Source organism: Silene latifolia, chromosome 5 (assembly GCF_048544455.1).
Source record: "Silene latifolia isolate original U9 population chromosome 5, ASM4854445v1, whole genome shotgun sequence".
Classification (NCBI taxonomy): Eukaryota; Viridiplantae; Streptophyta; class Magnoliopsida; order Caryophyllales; family Caryophyllaceae; genus Silene; species Silene latifolia.
In genome coordinates this window covers 75,705,848-75,722,299 of record NC_133530.1, presented here as the reverse complement: position 1 = coordinate 75,722,299, position 16,452 = coordinate 75,705,848, and the positions used below count along the sequence as shown (strand labels likewise).

The 16,452-nt window shown below is 36.1% G+C and overlaps 2 protein-coding genes across 2 annotated transcripts; one reads left to right on the top strand and one right to left on the bottom strand.

Annotated features, from left to right (window-relative positions):
• Positions 1-1,532: 1,532 nt before the first annotated feature.
• LOC141657581 (uncharacterized) lies at positions 1,533-6,277 on the top strand. Its single transcript, XM_074464862.1, has 2 exons — positions 1,533-1,710; positions 4,274-6,277. The coding sequence occupies exon 2, from the start codon at positions 4,372-4,374 to the stop codon at positions 6,157-6,159; it is 1,788 nt and encodes a 595-aa protein (XP_074320963.1). The 5' UTR covers positions 1,533-1,710; positions 4,274-4,371; the 3' UTR covers positions 6,160-6,277.
• Positions 6,278-6,801: 524 nt separating this feature from the next.
• LOC141657580 (tryptophan--tRNA ligase, cytoplasmic) lies at positions 6,802-12,931 on the bottom strand. The gene is made up of 12 exons (XM_074464861.1): positions 12,495-12,931; positions 12,274-12,393; positions 10,655-10,840; positions 10,331-10,382; positions 10,152-10,217; positions 9,856-9,942; positions 9,480-9,572; positions 8,875-8,955; positions 8,234-8,305; positions 7,690-7,758; positions 7,476-7,586; positions 6,802-7,060 (listed from the first exon to the last, which is right to left on the bottom strand). Exons 1-12 carry the CDS (start codon positions 12,734-12,736, stop codon positions 7,010-7,012), a joined length of 1,230 nt encoding a protein of 409 aa, XP_074320962.1. The 5' UTR covers positions 12,737-12,931; the 3' UTR covers positions 6,802-7,009.
• Between the last annotated feature and the right edge of the window lie 3,521 nt (positions 12,932-16,452).

Here is a 16,452-nt window from a genome sequence, read left to right as displayed (position 1 = left end):
TTATTAAGTGTGATTTCCTTGCAATTCTATTAAAGCAACATCTTTTGTTTGAATTAGTGAGTGTGATTTCCACCTAACTTGATCTACAAGAAAGGGGTTGACTTGTAGTAATTAGGCATTAATTGTGTTCATTGTGTCTAATTACCCTTATTGAATCTCTAATGCTTTTATCTTCTTGTTAATTAAACCAATGTATGTGATTTCTACTTGGATTATGTTAATGAGTTGGGTTGGTGATTGATTAAGTGTGATTCCTTGTCATTAACCACTATTAAGGAGGTTTAGGAGAGTAATCTTCACAATAAGGTAATAATAATTAATTGGGGAATTATTTGTGTCAAGGATCAACCATTAGAGGACCACTAATTGGATTGGGTTAAGTTCTTCTTAAAATTGATAAATTTTCATTTTACAAATTGCTTGCTTGCTTGCTTGTTACTTGCTCTTTAATCTTGTTTGAATTGTGACCTTGAAATGCTATCAAAATGCAACTAAAGTTAAACATGTCGTATTGTTGTCCAATCATCATCAGGTGGTTGGTGGCTTGTGGGAGGTACAGACGGTAATATCTACAAAATATATACCCGTGCAATTTTGTAGAGGTTTAAGACTAGTATTTTTTAGGGTGGTGCTCATTTATGGACGGATTTTACTCTTTCATGGACGTCAATTACTCTGTTGTCCCTCTCATATTTGCATCTCATTCACTTTGTCAACAATTCCTTTTATCCCTAGTCAATTTACGAAAAAAAAAACACCAATTAGGATCCCGCCCCCGCTGGCCGTGACTCCATCCACTACCGTCGGATGTGACCACAAATCGCCACCCACATCAGCAACCCTTCACCACCACACGCAATAACACAGCCCTGCATCCCTAGAAACCACCTACTACACCTCCTCAGTGTCGCCCACCACCCAAACCCCCCATCACCTTTGTCACGTCGGCCGTTGTACTTATCCGCCATCGCCATCATCGTCGCACACTCGCACCAGCCATTTCAACCTTCAAAACTCCTTCAATAATGGCTAAATCAATTGAAGAAAAAGGCATGGAAGCCGTTAACAAACTCAAATCAATTTACCCACTTCAATTTCTCTATCAAAATGTAGGTCTTTCAATCACTTTTGCAAAAACACTGAATTCTATTTTCTATTGACAAATCATACACACCTAAATCAACATTCAATCACTGATGGTGTGAATTTTTGCTTGCTCACTCCTAAAAATCCTCAATTAATGACAAAACAATGCAAATCAAACAAATTTTTCGATGAATGATTAATTGATGACAAAAGAAGTAAATACTTGTTGAATTTGAGAGATTCATAATTGGGAGAATTTAGGAGTTGATTAAGGCCAATTCTAGACCGGAAATGACCTGAAATATCTGACCCAAACTTGACTCCTTCAACCTAAATGACCCAGCCTAAATGTAACTCGGCCAAAGTTAACCCGACTCAAACCAACCCGAAATCAATCAGTGAAAGACTAAAATACCCCTAGACAGCCCTAATTTAAGATATCTCCCACTTTCCTAATAATCACTGCATTTTTATCTCTCTCTTCTTCTGCAATCTATAACCCCATTAGTGAAACCCATATCTCGTCCAATCCAAGCTTTGCAGTCAACAATTAGCACTGATCAACACCCAATTATCGATCTTAATACTTCCCTAAACTCAATTTTGACCTTACAACTTTGCCTGGTATTGTCTCTCACTCTTATTTCTTACTTTAAAATCTTATGTTATTTCTCTTTTCGCAAATTATAGAATAAGACCGACTCGTCTTGTTATTGGTTAAACACTCGTTTATTACTATTAATAATAATAATAATAAATTAGTAGTCTTTTATATAAAAGACCGTCTCACAGTATAAGACGGTCTTTAAATTTACCGTTGTCTCATAAGTATGATTTATGATGTATTTATTGTGAGCTTAATCAATGTGGTATGACAGATTGACAGTATTACTTGGGTTTATTCCCTGATGGGATGGGATTAAAAAGTTGGAAGCTTTAGTGGGTTTGATACTTAATTTCTATAAATGGATGATTGTATTAGGGTACTTTAAATAATAGTAAGCAGCTATGTAGAATGCCAGCCAAATTTATGAACTTTTGTTATTTAATTTAGATTAAGGAAGTGGCAAATTATGTCATGTGAGCTTTAGTTTGTAAAGGAAAAAATAATTGGGTGATTTTCGGATCAAATAATGAAATGAGTCTTACAAGCAGAAAAGGGTTATGCTAGAGATATATAGGAGTACATTGTTGAGTTAAGTATAAGAATTGATCATCTGTTCTTGATGTAAAATGGGTGAAAATTTGTGATTTTACTTGATGAATGGTGGAACAGTTGGTCTTGGGTACGACCGTTGACATGATTGTTCTTGCAGACCATTGACTAAGTGCATAGAATAGAATAAGGATGTCGTATACTGTATAACGGTCTTTTGTCGTAATAGGAATAGTGACTCAATTTTTAGGATGATGAAGAAAGAGACAGATAGTGTTTTATTGACTCCTATTTATTGGTTGGCGGGGAAACAAATGAGTGTGTTACTGATCAAGTGTGAAAATATAGTTCGGCATGGCATAGGATGTACAAGTTCACAGATCTGTAAAAAAAGGAGACTGGATAAACTGAAGGAGTCGTTTGTAATCATTTCTTCCATGTGTTGTGAATGGATAGTCCTCTTGGAGCTTTGATTAGTATAAACTTCATTATATCCTTTTAGCTGTGATTTCTTGCTTATAACTTGGCTTAGATAGCGTATGTTGTGCACATGCCTAGTACCTTTTTTTTACCCCCTTCCTTAGTTTAAAAATGCGCAAAGCGCAAGGCGAAGGCGTACGCCTTTTTGACGCGAGGCGCCCTGTTTTTTATATCAAATTTGTAATTTCTAAATAAAATTTTGGCGACAATAGGCTTTTAGGAGTTTTCAAGTTGGCTAACATGACAAAGAGCGAAGTTGGGAATAATGGGGAAAAGAAACGGTGAGCCTTGTCTAAGAGATATGGAAAGTGCGTACTAGTTAGCCTTGTTAGGTGAGCCGTGTCTAAAAGGCACACCTAAAATGGACCGAGGCGTTTTGGCTAGTGCCTCATCCAAGGCGCGCCTTAGGCGCACTCCAGGTGCGCTTTTTAAAACTAAGCCCCCTCCAACCCTTCAACCAAATGTAGTTTTAGTACAAAGTGATATGTTGATTACTGAAAAGTGATTCTTACCTATGAGACCTTTCTTTGACGCCCTTCTTTTCCTTTGTGAAAAAACCTCGTCCAACACTCAGAGCACACAGCTGGTTCTGTTATTTTCTGCCGATTAACCTATGTGACTAGTGTGTGGGGCTGATATTCTGTAAGAGAAGGTGGACAGGATTTTTCGAAATTTCTCCTATGCGAACAACAAAATATGTGAATTTTAGTATCATTCATGTTGAGTGGGAAACTGGTCGTGTTTCCAATGAAAGAGAGCTACTTCCTTACTTCAAATGTTAATAGGAGGCAAAACGTATTTGGTTCATAGCATAATTTAACTAGCAGGACAAAAAACATCGTTGTCAGTAAGCCAAGGGGTAAATTATTGCAGGTTTTGTGATCCAAACTTGGTACAACTTCTAGTCAATACTTTGATAGCATATGAGAAACTAATGTGCAAATTGGATTCTATTTTTAGAGTTGAGTTTGCTACTTTTTCTGGTTCATCTCGGTGACCACAAAAGTACAACTATACTATGTCAAGGCTGAAGCTTCCCCACTATCTCCCAGTAGGCATTCTCTGATGAATAACTAGAACTAAAATACGAAAAGTAAATAAATGTTTCTAATCGAAAACTGAGGATGTGAACTTGATTTCACTGGTCTTGCATTATTTGATGTTGTCTATCTGCTACACATTTACATGCGAACCGTTCTCTCTCTCTTTTTTTTTTTTCCTTTTTTGCCCCTCCCTCAAAAATTGTTCATTTATGTTCTTTAATTTGTCTCATCTGGGAGTTATGTCTTACCCGTTGTTTGGACGCCGAGATTTAAAGGGAAACGGAGATAAATAATTTCTCTTGTTTGGTTAATTGAGTTAAAGAGAAATAGAGGGAAAGGAATCCTTCCATTTTCTTCGTAATCAAATTAAAACCTTCCTAAAAGTAGAATTTTATGAAAACACCAGACTCCCTTCCCCTTCCGCCTCTATCCCTTCCCTCCACCCCTTTTCCCCTCCCTCCTACTTCTGTTTCCAATCAAAGCCTTAAAGTTACTCAATGTTATGCAGGGCAAAATTGCAAGATGCCTGGACTCTGGAATAGTGACTGCTTATTTTATGTCATGAAGAGAAGCTATTGGAAATATTAAAATAGCTGTCCACAATTTATGGCCGATAATCAGTTATTTATATCGGACCCTTCCCTGACCGCTACAGATCATTCTCTTCTCATTGGGCAAGAGTTCCCTGACGTCGAAACTTGCCGTAGAGCTCTCAAGGATATTGCTATAGCATTACACTTTGACCTTCGGATAGTAAAATCAGACCGAAGTCGGTTTATAGCGAAGTGCTCCAAAGAGGGGTGTCCATGGCGCGTGCATGTTGCAAGATGTCCTGGTGGGCCTAAATTTTCAATTAGAACCCTAAATCCGGAGCACACTTGTGAAGGAGTTCGTGATCTCCATCATCAACAGGCCTCAATTGGTTGGGTTGCTCGATCCGTTGAGGCCCGAATACGTGACAATCCACAGTACAAGCCCAAGGAAATTTTACAGGATATCCGTGAACAACATGGAGTTGCCGTGTCTTACATGCAAGCTTGGCGTGGGAAAGAACGTAGTATGGCTTCCCTACATGGAACTTTTGAAGATGGGTATCGTCTTCTTCCTGCTTATTGTGAGCAAATTAGGAAGACTAATCCAGGAAGCATTGCCACTGTTGTTGCAACTGGTCAAGAAAATTGTTTCCAAAGACTTTTTGTTTCTTTCCGAGCATCAATATATGGCTTTCTTAATGCGTGCAGGCCACTCTTAGAACTCGACCGAGCACATCTTAAAGGAAAATACTTGGGAACCCTTCTTTGTGCATCAGCCATTGATGCTGATGATGCGTTGTTTCCTCTTGCAATTGCTATTGTCGATATAGAAACCGAGGAAAATTGGATGTGGTTCGTATCAGAGTTGCGCAAGCTTTTGGGAGTGAATACTGAAAATATGCCTCGGCTTACTATACTATCTGAAAGACAGAGAGGCATCGTTGAAGCGGTTGAGACACATTTCCCGAGTGCTCACCACGGATTTTGCCTCCGATTTATCAGTGAAAATTTCCGGGACACGTTTAAGAACTCAAAGTTGGTAAATATCTTCTGGAATGCGGTATATGCACTTACTATAGCAGACTTTGAGAGTAAAATATCTGAAATGTTAGAGGTTAACCAAGACGTGATGACGTGGCTTGAGCAATACCCTCCTCAGCTTTGGTCAGTTTCACATTTTGAGGGAGTCAGATATGGTCACTTCACTTTGAGCGTCACAGAATTGTTGTACAATTGGGCACTTGAATGTCATGAGCTCCCTGTTGTTCAAATGATGGAACATTTCCGCCGGGAAATGGTAACATGGTTCGAAGTGAGGCGGGACACGGGCATGAGATGGAACTCGATCCTAGTACCCTCAGCCGAGAAGAAGATTGCTGAGGCAATTGCAGACGCCCGTTGTTATCAAGTGCTACGAGCAAATGAGGTCGAGTTTGAAATAGTGTCGAGCGAGCGCACAAATATCGTGGACATAAGCACCCGGGTTTGCTCTTGTCACCGCTGGCAAGTTTATGGGATACCATGTGCTCATGCTGCTGCTGCCCTAATCTCTTGTGGGCATACTGCCCAATTGTTTGCCGACCCGTGTTTTACGGTGGTTGGCTATAGAGAAGCTTATTCTCAGATGATATTCCCAGTTCCAGATAAAAGCCAATGGATTGATCCAAGTGATGGAGTATCAGATGGTGGAGGCTCCGGAGGCGATATAGTAATCCGCCCACCAAAAACACGCCGGCCACCAGGGAGACCAAAGAAAAAGGTGTTACGTGTCGAGAATTTGAAGCGGCCTAAGAGGGTAGTTCAGTGCGGCCGATGCCATATGCTAGGCCATTCTCAAAAGAAATGCACATTGCAGCTTTAGTTGATGCTTTCAATATACTTCTCTGTACAAAAGTCTACCAATCTTGTATCCCACCATGTTGAATGTAAACATAACTTCTAGATTACTTAGTTCCATCTCTTTCAGTCTATTGCCGCAAGCATTCGTTCTTTAAATTTATTTTCAGTGTTTTTTAACCTTGCCTGCAAATTTTTCGGTAGTGATTAGGCACTCCATACATTACAGTGTCGAGTGTATTCATCTAACAAAGGGAGCAGAGGGGAATGTTACAAAATCAAGGGCCAAGACGCCTAAAATTTGCCTCAAAACTCGCCCTGAGGGCCTCGTTAGCCATAAAACATTGCGAAACAGTAATAGATTCTTGAATGCTGGATTAACGAGGAATATATTTGTTGCACATTATACGTTTAATATTCCGTATAGATTGTCACCCCTTATATTAATTGAGGGACAAAGTTTGACAAGATTAGTAAGACATCAGAGTTCAGATGGAACACATGCTCGCAACTTGAATTACCGGTGGTGCTTACAAAGTTACAAGGCCTATCAAGGGCTTCTTCGAAAAACAAAAGTTAGCCGAGTAGCTCGAGCAGGAGTGTGTATGAGCTGGCTAATGAAATTTGACAATTGTAAAACAGCTCAACAGAAGAACTACTGAGGGTCATAGAAGAGTGAATTTTTTCATTCAATGGTATTGTGAACAATATATTTTGAATGTAGTGGCTCAACAATAGCGTGTGTATCAAAGCAATTTTTGGCATTAGTGTACATCAAATTTGGTGTGTACGAGTTACTCGTAAAAAACTTAACAAAAAGAAAGATTGGTCCCGAGCTTTGTAATTGTCTGCAAATTTCTGGTAGTAGTGTCTTGCTAGTTAAACATGTTTGGAAGAGGTCTTTTAGCCATGAATGCATCCACCATCTGAAAGACAAAAAAAACAATATTGTCAAACAAGGCAACCTTAGTATCAAGAGTTTCTAACTACCATAATAATTTGGATCTTCGAGTTCTAATAACACTGTTTTATGCCAAACGAGTAAAAGAATTCAGACAAGGTAATTGACGAGTGACAACTAGGAATAAAAAAAGGGGTTTTAGAGTATGTTGGTGCCAAAAATGACCAGTAGGAGTCATGTTCATGCACACCAAGCCTTTACATAAATTAAACCATAGTTTAAACCCAAAGTTCTTAAAATTTTTGCTATTGTTGAGTAGCAAATAGTAAAATATTTAGTCAAGTTCCAAACAGGCAGCATAAATCACTGGGCAAAGTAAAGAGATATACCCTATAATATTCGGTGTACAAGAGAACGACAATGCATCACATAAAACTAACCTCGTCAGTGACAGCAGCCCGAGCTCGACGATGTCTTTCAACCACCTCTGTCAAAACTTCAGTAAGGCGCTTCTTTACCTCGCCAGTCAGCAAGCGGCCAGCACCATATTCCTACAGGAGTCGACTTATAAATTTAACACAGATGAAGTAACCAAGTAAAAGAGACAACTGCGAAGAACAAACGTATAATAGTTATAGCGTCACATTTCCTCACCGTTTTTATGTGTTCAAGTTCAGCATCATCTTCCAGGAAAAAACCAAGATATTTGACAGGTATGTCTACCTGGTCAATAGCAAAAAAAACAAGCATTAAATTTGAGATATGACACAGCAACAAAAATAACATCTTCAGCAATCATCCTCAATATTTAATGGGATTTTACTTGATTAAAATTTAGTTAAGCACAACACGCTTCACAAGGTTACGTCATGTATCTATCGAAGGTGTGGGACATTCCTAAATCCTGGCAGAAGAGGTAATAATCTACAAACATGTACATGGAGTAATTTCCAGAAGACAGTTATCAAACAAACATGTAAACAGCCATATTGGTCAGGGAGCACGATTAACATCAGGAGAAGCAGAGTCACAAAGAACTATATAAGGACTTATTCCACAAAAAGCATCATTCAGAGGTTCAAAGTGCTCACTCTATCCCAATTTGAAACACGAGTTCCGAAGTTGCAAAAGGTGAAAGGATCAATATAATCATCTAGATTCATTCTCAGATAATCACACAAGAAGAACTTAACAGTACCTCTAGATTGGCACCATATTTTCTGTGCTTCTCTATGGAATCTTGCCCACCTGAGAAAGCATACCGATTCACCTGCACCAGAGAAAAAAATGCATAAGGGTTGTCTTAGTTACCCTCCCTCCAATTCAAACTGTTTTTTTCCACTATAGCCGATTTAAACACCCAAATCATTTTGGACTACGGTTTTGCATTGTTTTCTATTATGGTCTCTATCACATACAAGAACAAATTCTCCGCACCGTATGAATATTTCATCTCACCATTTCTCATTTCAATTAATTATTTTCAGATACTTGACTGACATCAAGTTACATGCATAAGCTGGGACCTACCTACACTTGCATATGCATATAGCAATCAGTTTTGATAGATGACACCCACTTGAACCCAAGAAAGACCCTTTAGCAGATACAGAAATAGATAAACAATCACCAAACAGAAAATCTTCATATTCACTGTACTCTGGGTGCTCTAACAAAGTCATTTACACATCTGACAAGAGCTTTATTCTGTTGATCCCCACCCCTTCAAAACCGATACATAAGGATACATTTAACTGCAATCATGTCTCAGCTAAATGCCCCAAAATTTATATTGAGAATAGCATGCTTAGGTAAGTAGCAATTGGCCTGAAGTTATACCTTGTTCTTGATATCTTTCGCAGAATCAGTCACATATATCGCAGAATTAGGATCACTGGCCGACATTTTCCCAGCGTCACCCTGCCACATAAAACAAGTTCTTAATCTTGTCAGAAAAAAAAACACAATTGATTAATCAGGAGATAACTAGGCGTGTTAGGAATAAGAAAAAGTGCACAAAGTATAGTGCAACTTACAAAAAATAACTCATTCTATGTAGCAGATAGACTAAGATAGAAGTCTACTATAAAAGCCCAAAGAAAGGAATCAAGACCATGACAATTCAGAGCATAGGGGCATAATCACTTCACTTTATATCTAGCAGATAGACTATGGTAGAAGAGTAAGATATAACGGCAAAGCAAGGATCGAGAATATGTTGTTTTAATACTTTAGAGATTCGGCGCATAATTACGAGGAAACTGTCCTTGGCCCATACGCCAACATATACGGAGTAGTATTTACTAAAACCCACAATAATTCAATCAACATGCGGCCACCTCTGAGTCTCTGATACCATCATTTAATTACTACTTGTACTACGTAATTTAAATTAAAGAAACCACAATTTTATTAGTTCTTTAACCAATTACTTAGATAGTTACCTGAAGGGCTGGAAAGAAGGAAGACTCAATCAGAGCAGGTTTCTGATATCCTAACCGTGGAGCAACATCTCTAGTCATTCTGAAGTAAGGATCCTAAAACAAGAAGTAACACGCATGAGAGACAATATACAAGTTGTCAACAGGGAAAAAATCATACACTACGATCAGTGTGAACAGAAAACAATCAGTGATATATCCCATATTAGCATCCTGAACTTCAGATCCGGGTGTGACTATTCAAAAGCTCACTTACAAGTTACAACTCATAGTGAGCAATTCTATTCTAAACCATAGCGAGCAATTCTATTCTAAACTCATAGTGATTAGCTAAAACTCGCTACAGCACTGCGCAATCAGATAGATAAGAATGACCAACCTGATCAATTGCACAAGGAATCAAACAGCGAAGTTTATCTTGGCCCGCGAACAGGTGAGGGAAAGTACTGGGAAATGCAGGAGCTGCCTGCATAAACACAACAATTTAGTACGAAAAACTCAGTCATTGTTAAATGATTACATGAAAACTAAGTATAGAAGACAGCTCAAGTTGAAAAAAAATAGATCAAATTGACCAAAAGCTCATGCAGATATAACATAAGGGTCAAGCATAGTACTGAAGGATCGAGAAATCATCATCAGTCCTAAGAATGCGAGTGTGTACAAAAAAATTACCTCTACTGAAGGGAAAGAGATTTTGCCAATGTGATCTTCATTAGTAAAACCAAAAATACCAACAACCTGAAGACAACAATACAATGCTAAATATAAAATTTAAGTTAAACAGCAAGAACATTAAGAACAGCAGTGAAAGCAATGATTTATGCCTTATCTTTCGTTTATGGAGCAAGTACCTTATTGTAGGTGACACACTTGGATATCCTGATCAAATTCTTGTAGAATGCACTGCAAAAGAAGCAACGGTCTAAACTAGTTCTAAATATACAATTTCATAGAATAAACGGAGCATACACCTTTTTTCCATCCCATACATCTCTTCTGCTGAAACAACATTTTATACCTAAGATCAACCAACTCATACGCTCTTATGATATGAACACTTCTCATATGCTTTATAGTTAGTGGTTTTTAACAAAAGCTGGAATAGATCCACTTCATATAATGAATCGCCAAAATGTAAAAAACGACACACTTTGAAAGATGAGTGTTATACTTACCTGTCCATATGAAGGAAATCCGTGAATATGAAGGTCCTGGAAATGTCAAAACCACATGCAATGATATCTTTAGCGTTCTCCCGAGCAAGTCTAATGCTCTCCTCCACGGACAAGTCCTTCCACATACATTTTTCATCATCTGTTAACTGAATCACCAAAGGAACCTTAAAAACATCCTGCAGATACCTGCATCCTTGAACTATCAATAATGACAAAAACTGTGAAAGCACTTTGAAAATCTAAACCGCATTAGCTTTCACACTATAGAATAAACTGAAACAGTAAACAAAAAGAAAATCACTTTTAGATTAACATCAACTTCCGAAGTCCAAGTACTCAAGGTGCAACGTAACACATTGCATGAGTTCACTTGTCAACTCGTATTGGAATTTCGACCCTTGCCCGCAATTAAAGATAAAGCATCAGCATAGTCAAGAGATATGTTGCAACATGGTAAGAGCAAGTTTCCTCCTTTTTTTCCTTTTCCTTTTTTTACTAACAAAAGAAATATACACTAACAAAACATAAAAAGGGCAGGTACAAAATATTCAACATGTCCATCAAGCATAAGCTTAATAAATAGCTGCAGAGCTGCCTATACATAAAATCATTTACTGATGCACACCTATTCATACACACATCAGACTGAATTTTCTGTGCATTTCTATGCAAGCTTACACACTTGTGACAAACTGTCAACTAAAAACGAGGTTACTTCAGCTATTATCAAACTTCAAATGACTGAAATGGGCAACAATTTCATCACTTCCTGATGCCTACTAGCTGTCCACCACAACCTTGACCCCAAACTCACACACATTACACACCCACCCCTCTCATCCATTATGTTCCGTTTTCCATAATACAAGGTAAGAACAACCTAAATCGCTACAATAACATAACCGTAGGCTCTCTCAAATATCAGGATAAGGGCATCTGATGATACAGGAGCTGTTTCCCGATGAAAGAAAATACTATATTTCTAGGACGGAATTTTAGTATAAAAAAGAGCGCCTGAGGGCATAACTTGGATGAGGCACTAGGTACTAACTGAATGCCTCGGTGCATTTTAGGTGCGCCTTTCAGTTAAGGCTCACATAACGAGGCTAACAAGTTCGCACTCCTCTAGATTTCAATTATGTCATATCTTTTACCCATTATTCCGAACTTCTATTCCTTTACATGTTTGGCAACTTGAAAATCCTAAAAAGGTAATGTTGCCCAAAATTTTATTTGGAAAATAGAAATTTGTTACCAAAATAGCGCGCTTCAAGTCCAAAAGCTCTTCAAACTAAGGTTGAAGAGTACCAAACTACCAAAATATCTTTTATATTCCTCACTAAAATAAAAATAGCTCCGATCATTGAAAAACAATCTCGACAATTAGCCAACCAAGTCAACATTATATCATAATCATAAGTTCTTAGCAATCTCGAGCTATGCAATCAAAACACGGCAAACAGTTACCTCAAACAATTACTCAAGAAGATTAAAAAAATAATCACAACTCCACAAGAAGGACGCCGTTTCCGAATGACTCAAAATAAAAACTGCAACAAAAAATGCAACCTATAACTACTACTAAGATAAAAATCAGCGAAACAGATAAGGAAAATTACTTAGTGAACATAAAAGGAACCAAATGGCCCAAATGCAATGCCTCCGACGACGGTCCACGTCCGGTATACAGATAAAACTTCTCCCCTTTCTCGTACGCATCAAGTATATCATTAAAATCCCTAAATTCAAACAAACCAAAACAACAACAACATTAATCATCAATTAATCAAAACCACAAAACATAATTAGTTAACAAAATCAAATAGAGAAAATCGAAAACCTGTGAGCAAAGAAGACGCCACGGCTAAGAAAAACGTGAGGAGGGCGGCCGGTAACGCGGTGAACGCGGTCAATTAGGTCTTGATCGAGTCGTTGACAGCCGAATTTGTCAATTAATTTGTCGTAATCGATTTTAGCGCCTTTTCCGGCGACTTCCCATGGTGTCACTACTTGTTCTTCTTCGACGTTGTCTTCAACGTTTGACGGCGTCGTTTCGGTGGTGTTTGCGTCGGCGGCGGACATTGTTGAGGTGAAGGAAGCTGGTGAGCGTGTGGAATGGTAATGGCTGCGGTGGTAGGAGAGTAGGGAGGAGTAAGGGAGTATGTTGTTTTGTTTTGGGAATGGAGGTGTATTTGGGTTGGGGTTTTGGGTTTTTACTGTGGTAACTAGCCTAGTAACCGTATAGTAAAATTTCTCGTTTTGATGACAAAGAAACCGCAGGCATTGCATTTTTAATCAGCTGCGTTTCTTGTAAGCCTTGTATATGAGTCTAATACTCTATAGGATTATTTCAGGTGAATAATATATATATATATATATATATATATATAGAGAGGAGTTCAAATGAGTCCACCTAAAATGGTGAGTCCACTAAGTCCTCATCTTAGTAATTGATCTTAAGATTGATGGTTGAGATTTTAAAATTTTAAGATGGAAACTTTAGTGTTTTATAAATGAAACTTTAATTTATAAATGTAACTTTAATTCTTTATAATTATAACTTTAATATTTAAGATAATTTTATAAATAAAAATTTAGATTTATGTTATAAAATTTTATTTTAAATATATAAAATTGATTTTTGAATGTAAGCTTTAGTGTTTACAGTGAAACTTTAATACTAAAAAATGAAACTTTAATTTTTTTGACAATTTTTAATATAAAAATTTGAATTTATTTAATTTTATTGATTTATAAATATAACTTTAATGTTTCACAGTGAAAACTTTAATCTTAAAAATTCAAACTTTAATTTTTTTAGTAAATTTCTAATATAAAAATTTGATTTTAATTAATTTTCTTGATTTATAAATATAACTTTAATATTTTAAAGGTGAAACTTTAATCTTTAAAAATTGAAACTTTAATTTTTTAGTCAATTTCTAATATAAAAATTTGATTTTAATTAATTTTAGACATTTTCTAATATAAAATTTTGATTTTAATTATTTTTACTGATTTATTAATTTTATAGTTGTAACTTTAATGTTTTACAATTATAACTTTAATCATAATTTATGAAACTTTATTTTTAGACATTTTCTAATATAAAATTTTGATTTTAATTATTTTTGCTGATTTATTAATTTTATGGTTGTAACTTTAATGTTTTACTATTGTAACTTTAATCATAATTTATGAAACTTTATTTTTTTAGGAATGTAACTTATACTAATTTGAATTTATGTAATGTATTATAACGGTTTATGAAACTTTATTCTTTTAGGAATGTAATTTTAGTCATGTCTTGTGAAACTTTAATCCAAATCTACGAAACTTTAGTCCATATCTACGAAACTTTGGTCCATATCAATATGTCACAACCGCGAATGGCAGCCTTCACCAACCGCGAACAAAAAAAAAAAGAAAAATGAAGAGAATGGCAGCCTTCACCAACCGCGACCAACACCACCGACCTGACCCACCACCAACACCCTTACCCCGACAAATTGAAAAAAAAAAATGAACAGGCGGCCGTATATGCGACCCCACGACCACAACACCGATCACACCACCACGCACACGCCTCCCTCTTTTCCCGAGTTTCCAGATCTGATAAAAAAACAAAAAAAAAAAAGAGAAAAGAGAAGAAAAGATGACGAGGGACGACGGAGCAGCCGCGGGTTGAGGAGGAGATGACGAGGGAGAAAAAGGATAATGGAGGCAACAACCCTCACCAACCACCACCAACACCAACGACGACCACCCACCTGACCTACCACCATAGCGTCCCCCTGTAACCACCGAGAACCACCTCGCACCACCAATTTGAAAAAAAAAAAAAAAAGGTTAGCAGCAGCCCCTCGACATCACCACTAAAACCACCACTAACAACCACCATTCCAAAAAGTGTTAAATCTAGGAAAAAAACAAATAAACAACCAACCAAAACAAAAAAATTTATCAGAAAAGAAAAACAAGACAAAGGTGCGGCTGTTGGTGCGTGGTGGCAGTGATGTGGGTGCGTGGTGGTTGTAGGCGGCGTGGGCAGCAGGCGAGTCGATGGTGGTGGCGGCTGCAAGAGGGAGGCGTGTCGTTTTATTGTAGGGGGTGTTGTTGTCGGGTATGTCGTGGGTGTGAGGGAGGCGGAAAAGGAGAGGAGGAAGGCGGCGGTGGTTGTCAGTTAGAGAGAGATGAGAGGTAGAGAGAGAAGTGAGTTTGGTGAGGCAGTGAAATGAGAAAATAGGAAGTGAGATTAGGGTTTGTATTCTTTTATATGTCAGCATTTTATTGGACTTTAATCTTAGCCATTCATTTTTTTAGATCCAATGGCTTATTTTGGACTCATGGATTTCACCTATTCTAAGGAATGACTCACTGATCCCATTTTATATATATATATATATATATATATATATATATATATAATTGGGTTGAAAAATTTGTGGATCTTGGCGTGTCTTATCAAATTTTAATAATGACAAGCATTAATTAAAGCTAATGAATATAATAAATGTTGTATAGATCTCAGCAAAATATTAATCATAGTTTAATAAATTTTATTATAAAATTAAATTAAATAATTACGGTGATTTGATTCTAAATTTAGTAAAAAAATATCTTGATAAAAATTCTAGAAAGTAAATATTTACGTTCATTGCGAAAAATGCTTTCATTTGAATATAATTTTGATTATATTAATTGAAATATTTTGTATGTAGAGATGATTAAAGTGAATAACTCACAATGTTTTACATTTACGGAAAAAAAATATTTTGAAAAAGTTATAAAACTTAGACCATCAAATCCATTAAGAAAAATATATTTGGAAGAGTCATTGTATTTATTAGCAACGGAAATTAAAGAAAACTACTAAGAGATAAGTTTTTATAGTTTAAAAATGAAAAGAATTATATTGTGAGATATTGAATATATATGAGATTTTAAGAGGTTTAAGTAGTGTGATAACGAGTATGTATATACACAGTGATCGCGAGTGCGCATTTGAATAACAGTGATAACGAGTGCAGTTGAATAATCAAAACAAAAGTAATGATTATTAACTAATATAGTATTATAAACGACATGAAAAGTAAAAAAGAAATTACATTTTCCCTTAATATATTCAACTAAATGTGTATACGTCAAGTATAAAATATTGATTATGACTAACTAAATATTACTTTCAGTTAAATATTTTATATGTTATCTTTCAAATACTTAGAGGTTAAACCTCAAAAAATAATATTTGAGAAAGTTCAATTTATTTTATTAACAGGTAAACTCTTAAATATCGTTATATATGGTTGTTAAAAAAAAGAAAAGGTGAAAATTTCTTATAGGTATGTTTGACACATAACACATGTAAGACACAATCAAAACATTTGAATAACATGAGTTTGGATCATATATGTTTGATACATAAATATCACATGATATACATAAAATATTAAAAATTGTATAAAGTTAGATTCACATCATATTGGATAAATATTAATTGATTTGGAATATAACGTATCGTGAAATGATATCATTTGAGAGTTTAATGTTGATTGTTGCATTATTCGAATAAATTTTATTTTAAATAACACTCCCTCCAATTTCCTAATCTCTTCCCCTTTCTTTTGGGCATAAAAAATAAGAAAGGGGGAAAAAGAGGAATAAAGTATTGGTAAATATTGTTAATTGTAAAGTTTATAAGAAAAAAAAATAATAAAGAATGGATAATGAATAAAAGAATGAATAAAGTGGTGGGATTTGTTGATTTTTTAGGAGAGAGAAAATAATAAAAAAAATGA

Bases quoted from the DNA above. Each gene is read 5' to 3' on its own strand.
- LOC141657581 (XM_074464862.1), top strand. From the start codon at position 4,372: ATGGCCGATAATCAGTTATTTATATCGGACCCTTCCCTGACCGCTACA.
- LOC141657580 (XM_074464861.1), bottom strand. From the start codon at position 12,736: ATGTCCGCCGCCGACGCAAACACCACCGAAACGACGCCGTCAAACGTT. The intron at 10,841-12,273 runs GTAATTTTCCTT...TCAAGGATGCAG, and splicing joins GTTCCTTTTATGTTCACTAA to GTATCTGCAGGATGTTTTTA. The intron at 9,573-9,855 runs GTTGGTCATTCT...TTCTTGTTTTAG, and splicing joins TTCCTTGTGCAATTGATCAG to GATCCTTACTTCAGAATGAC.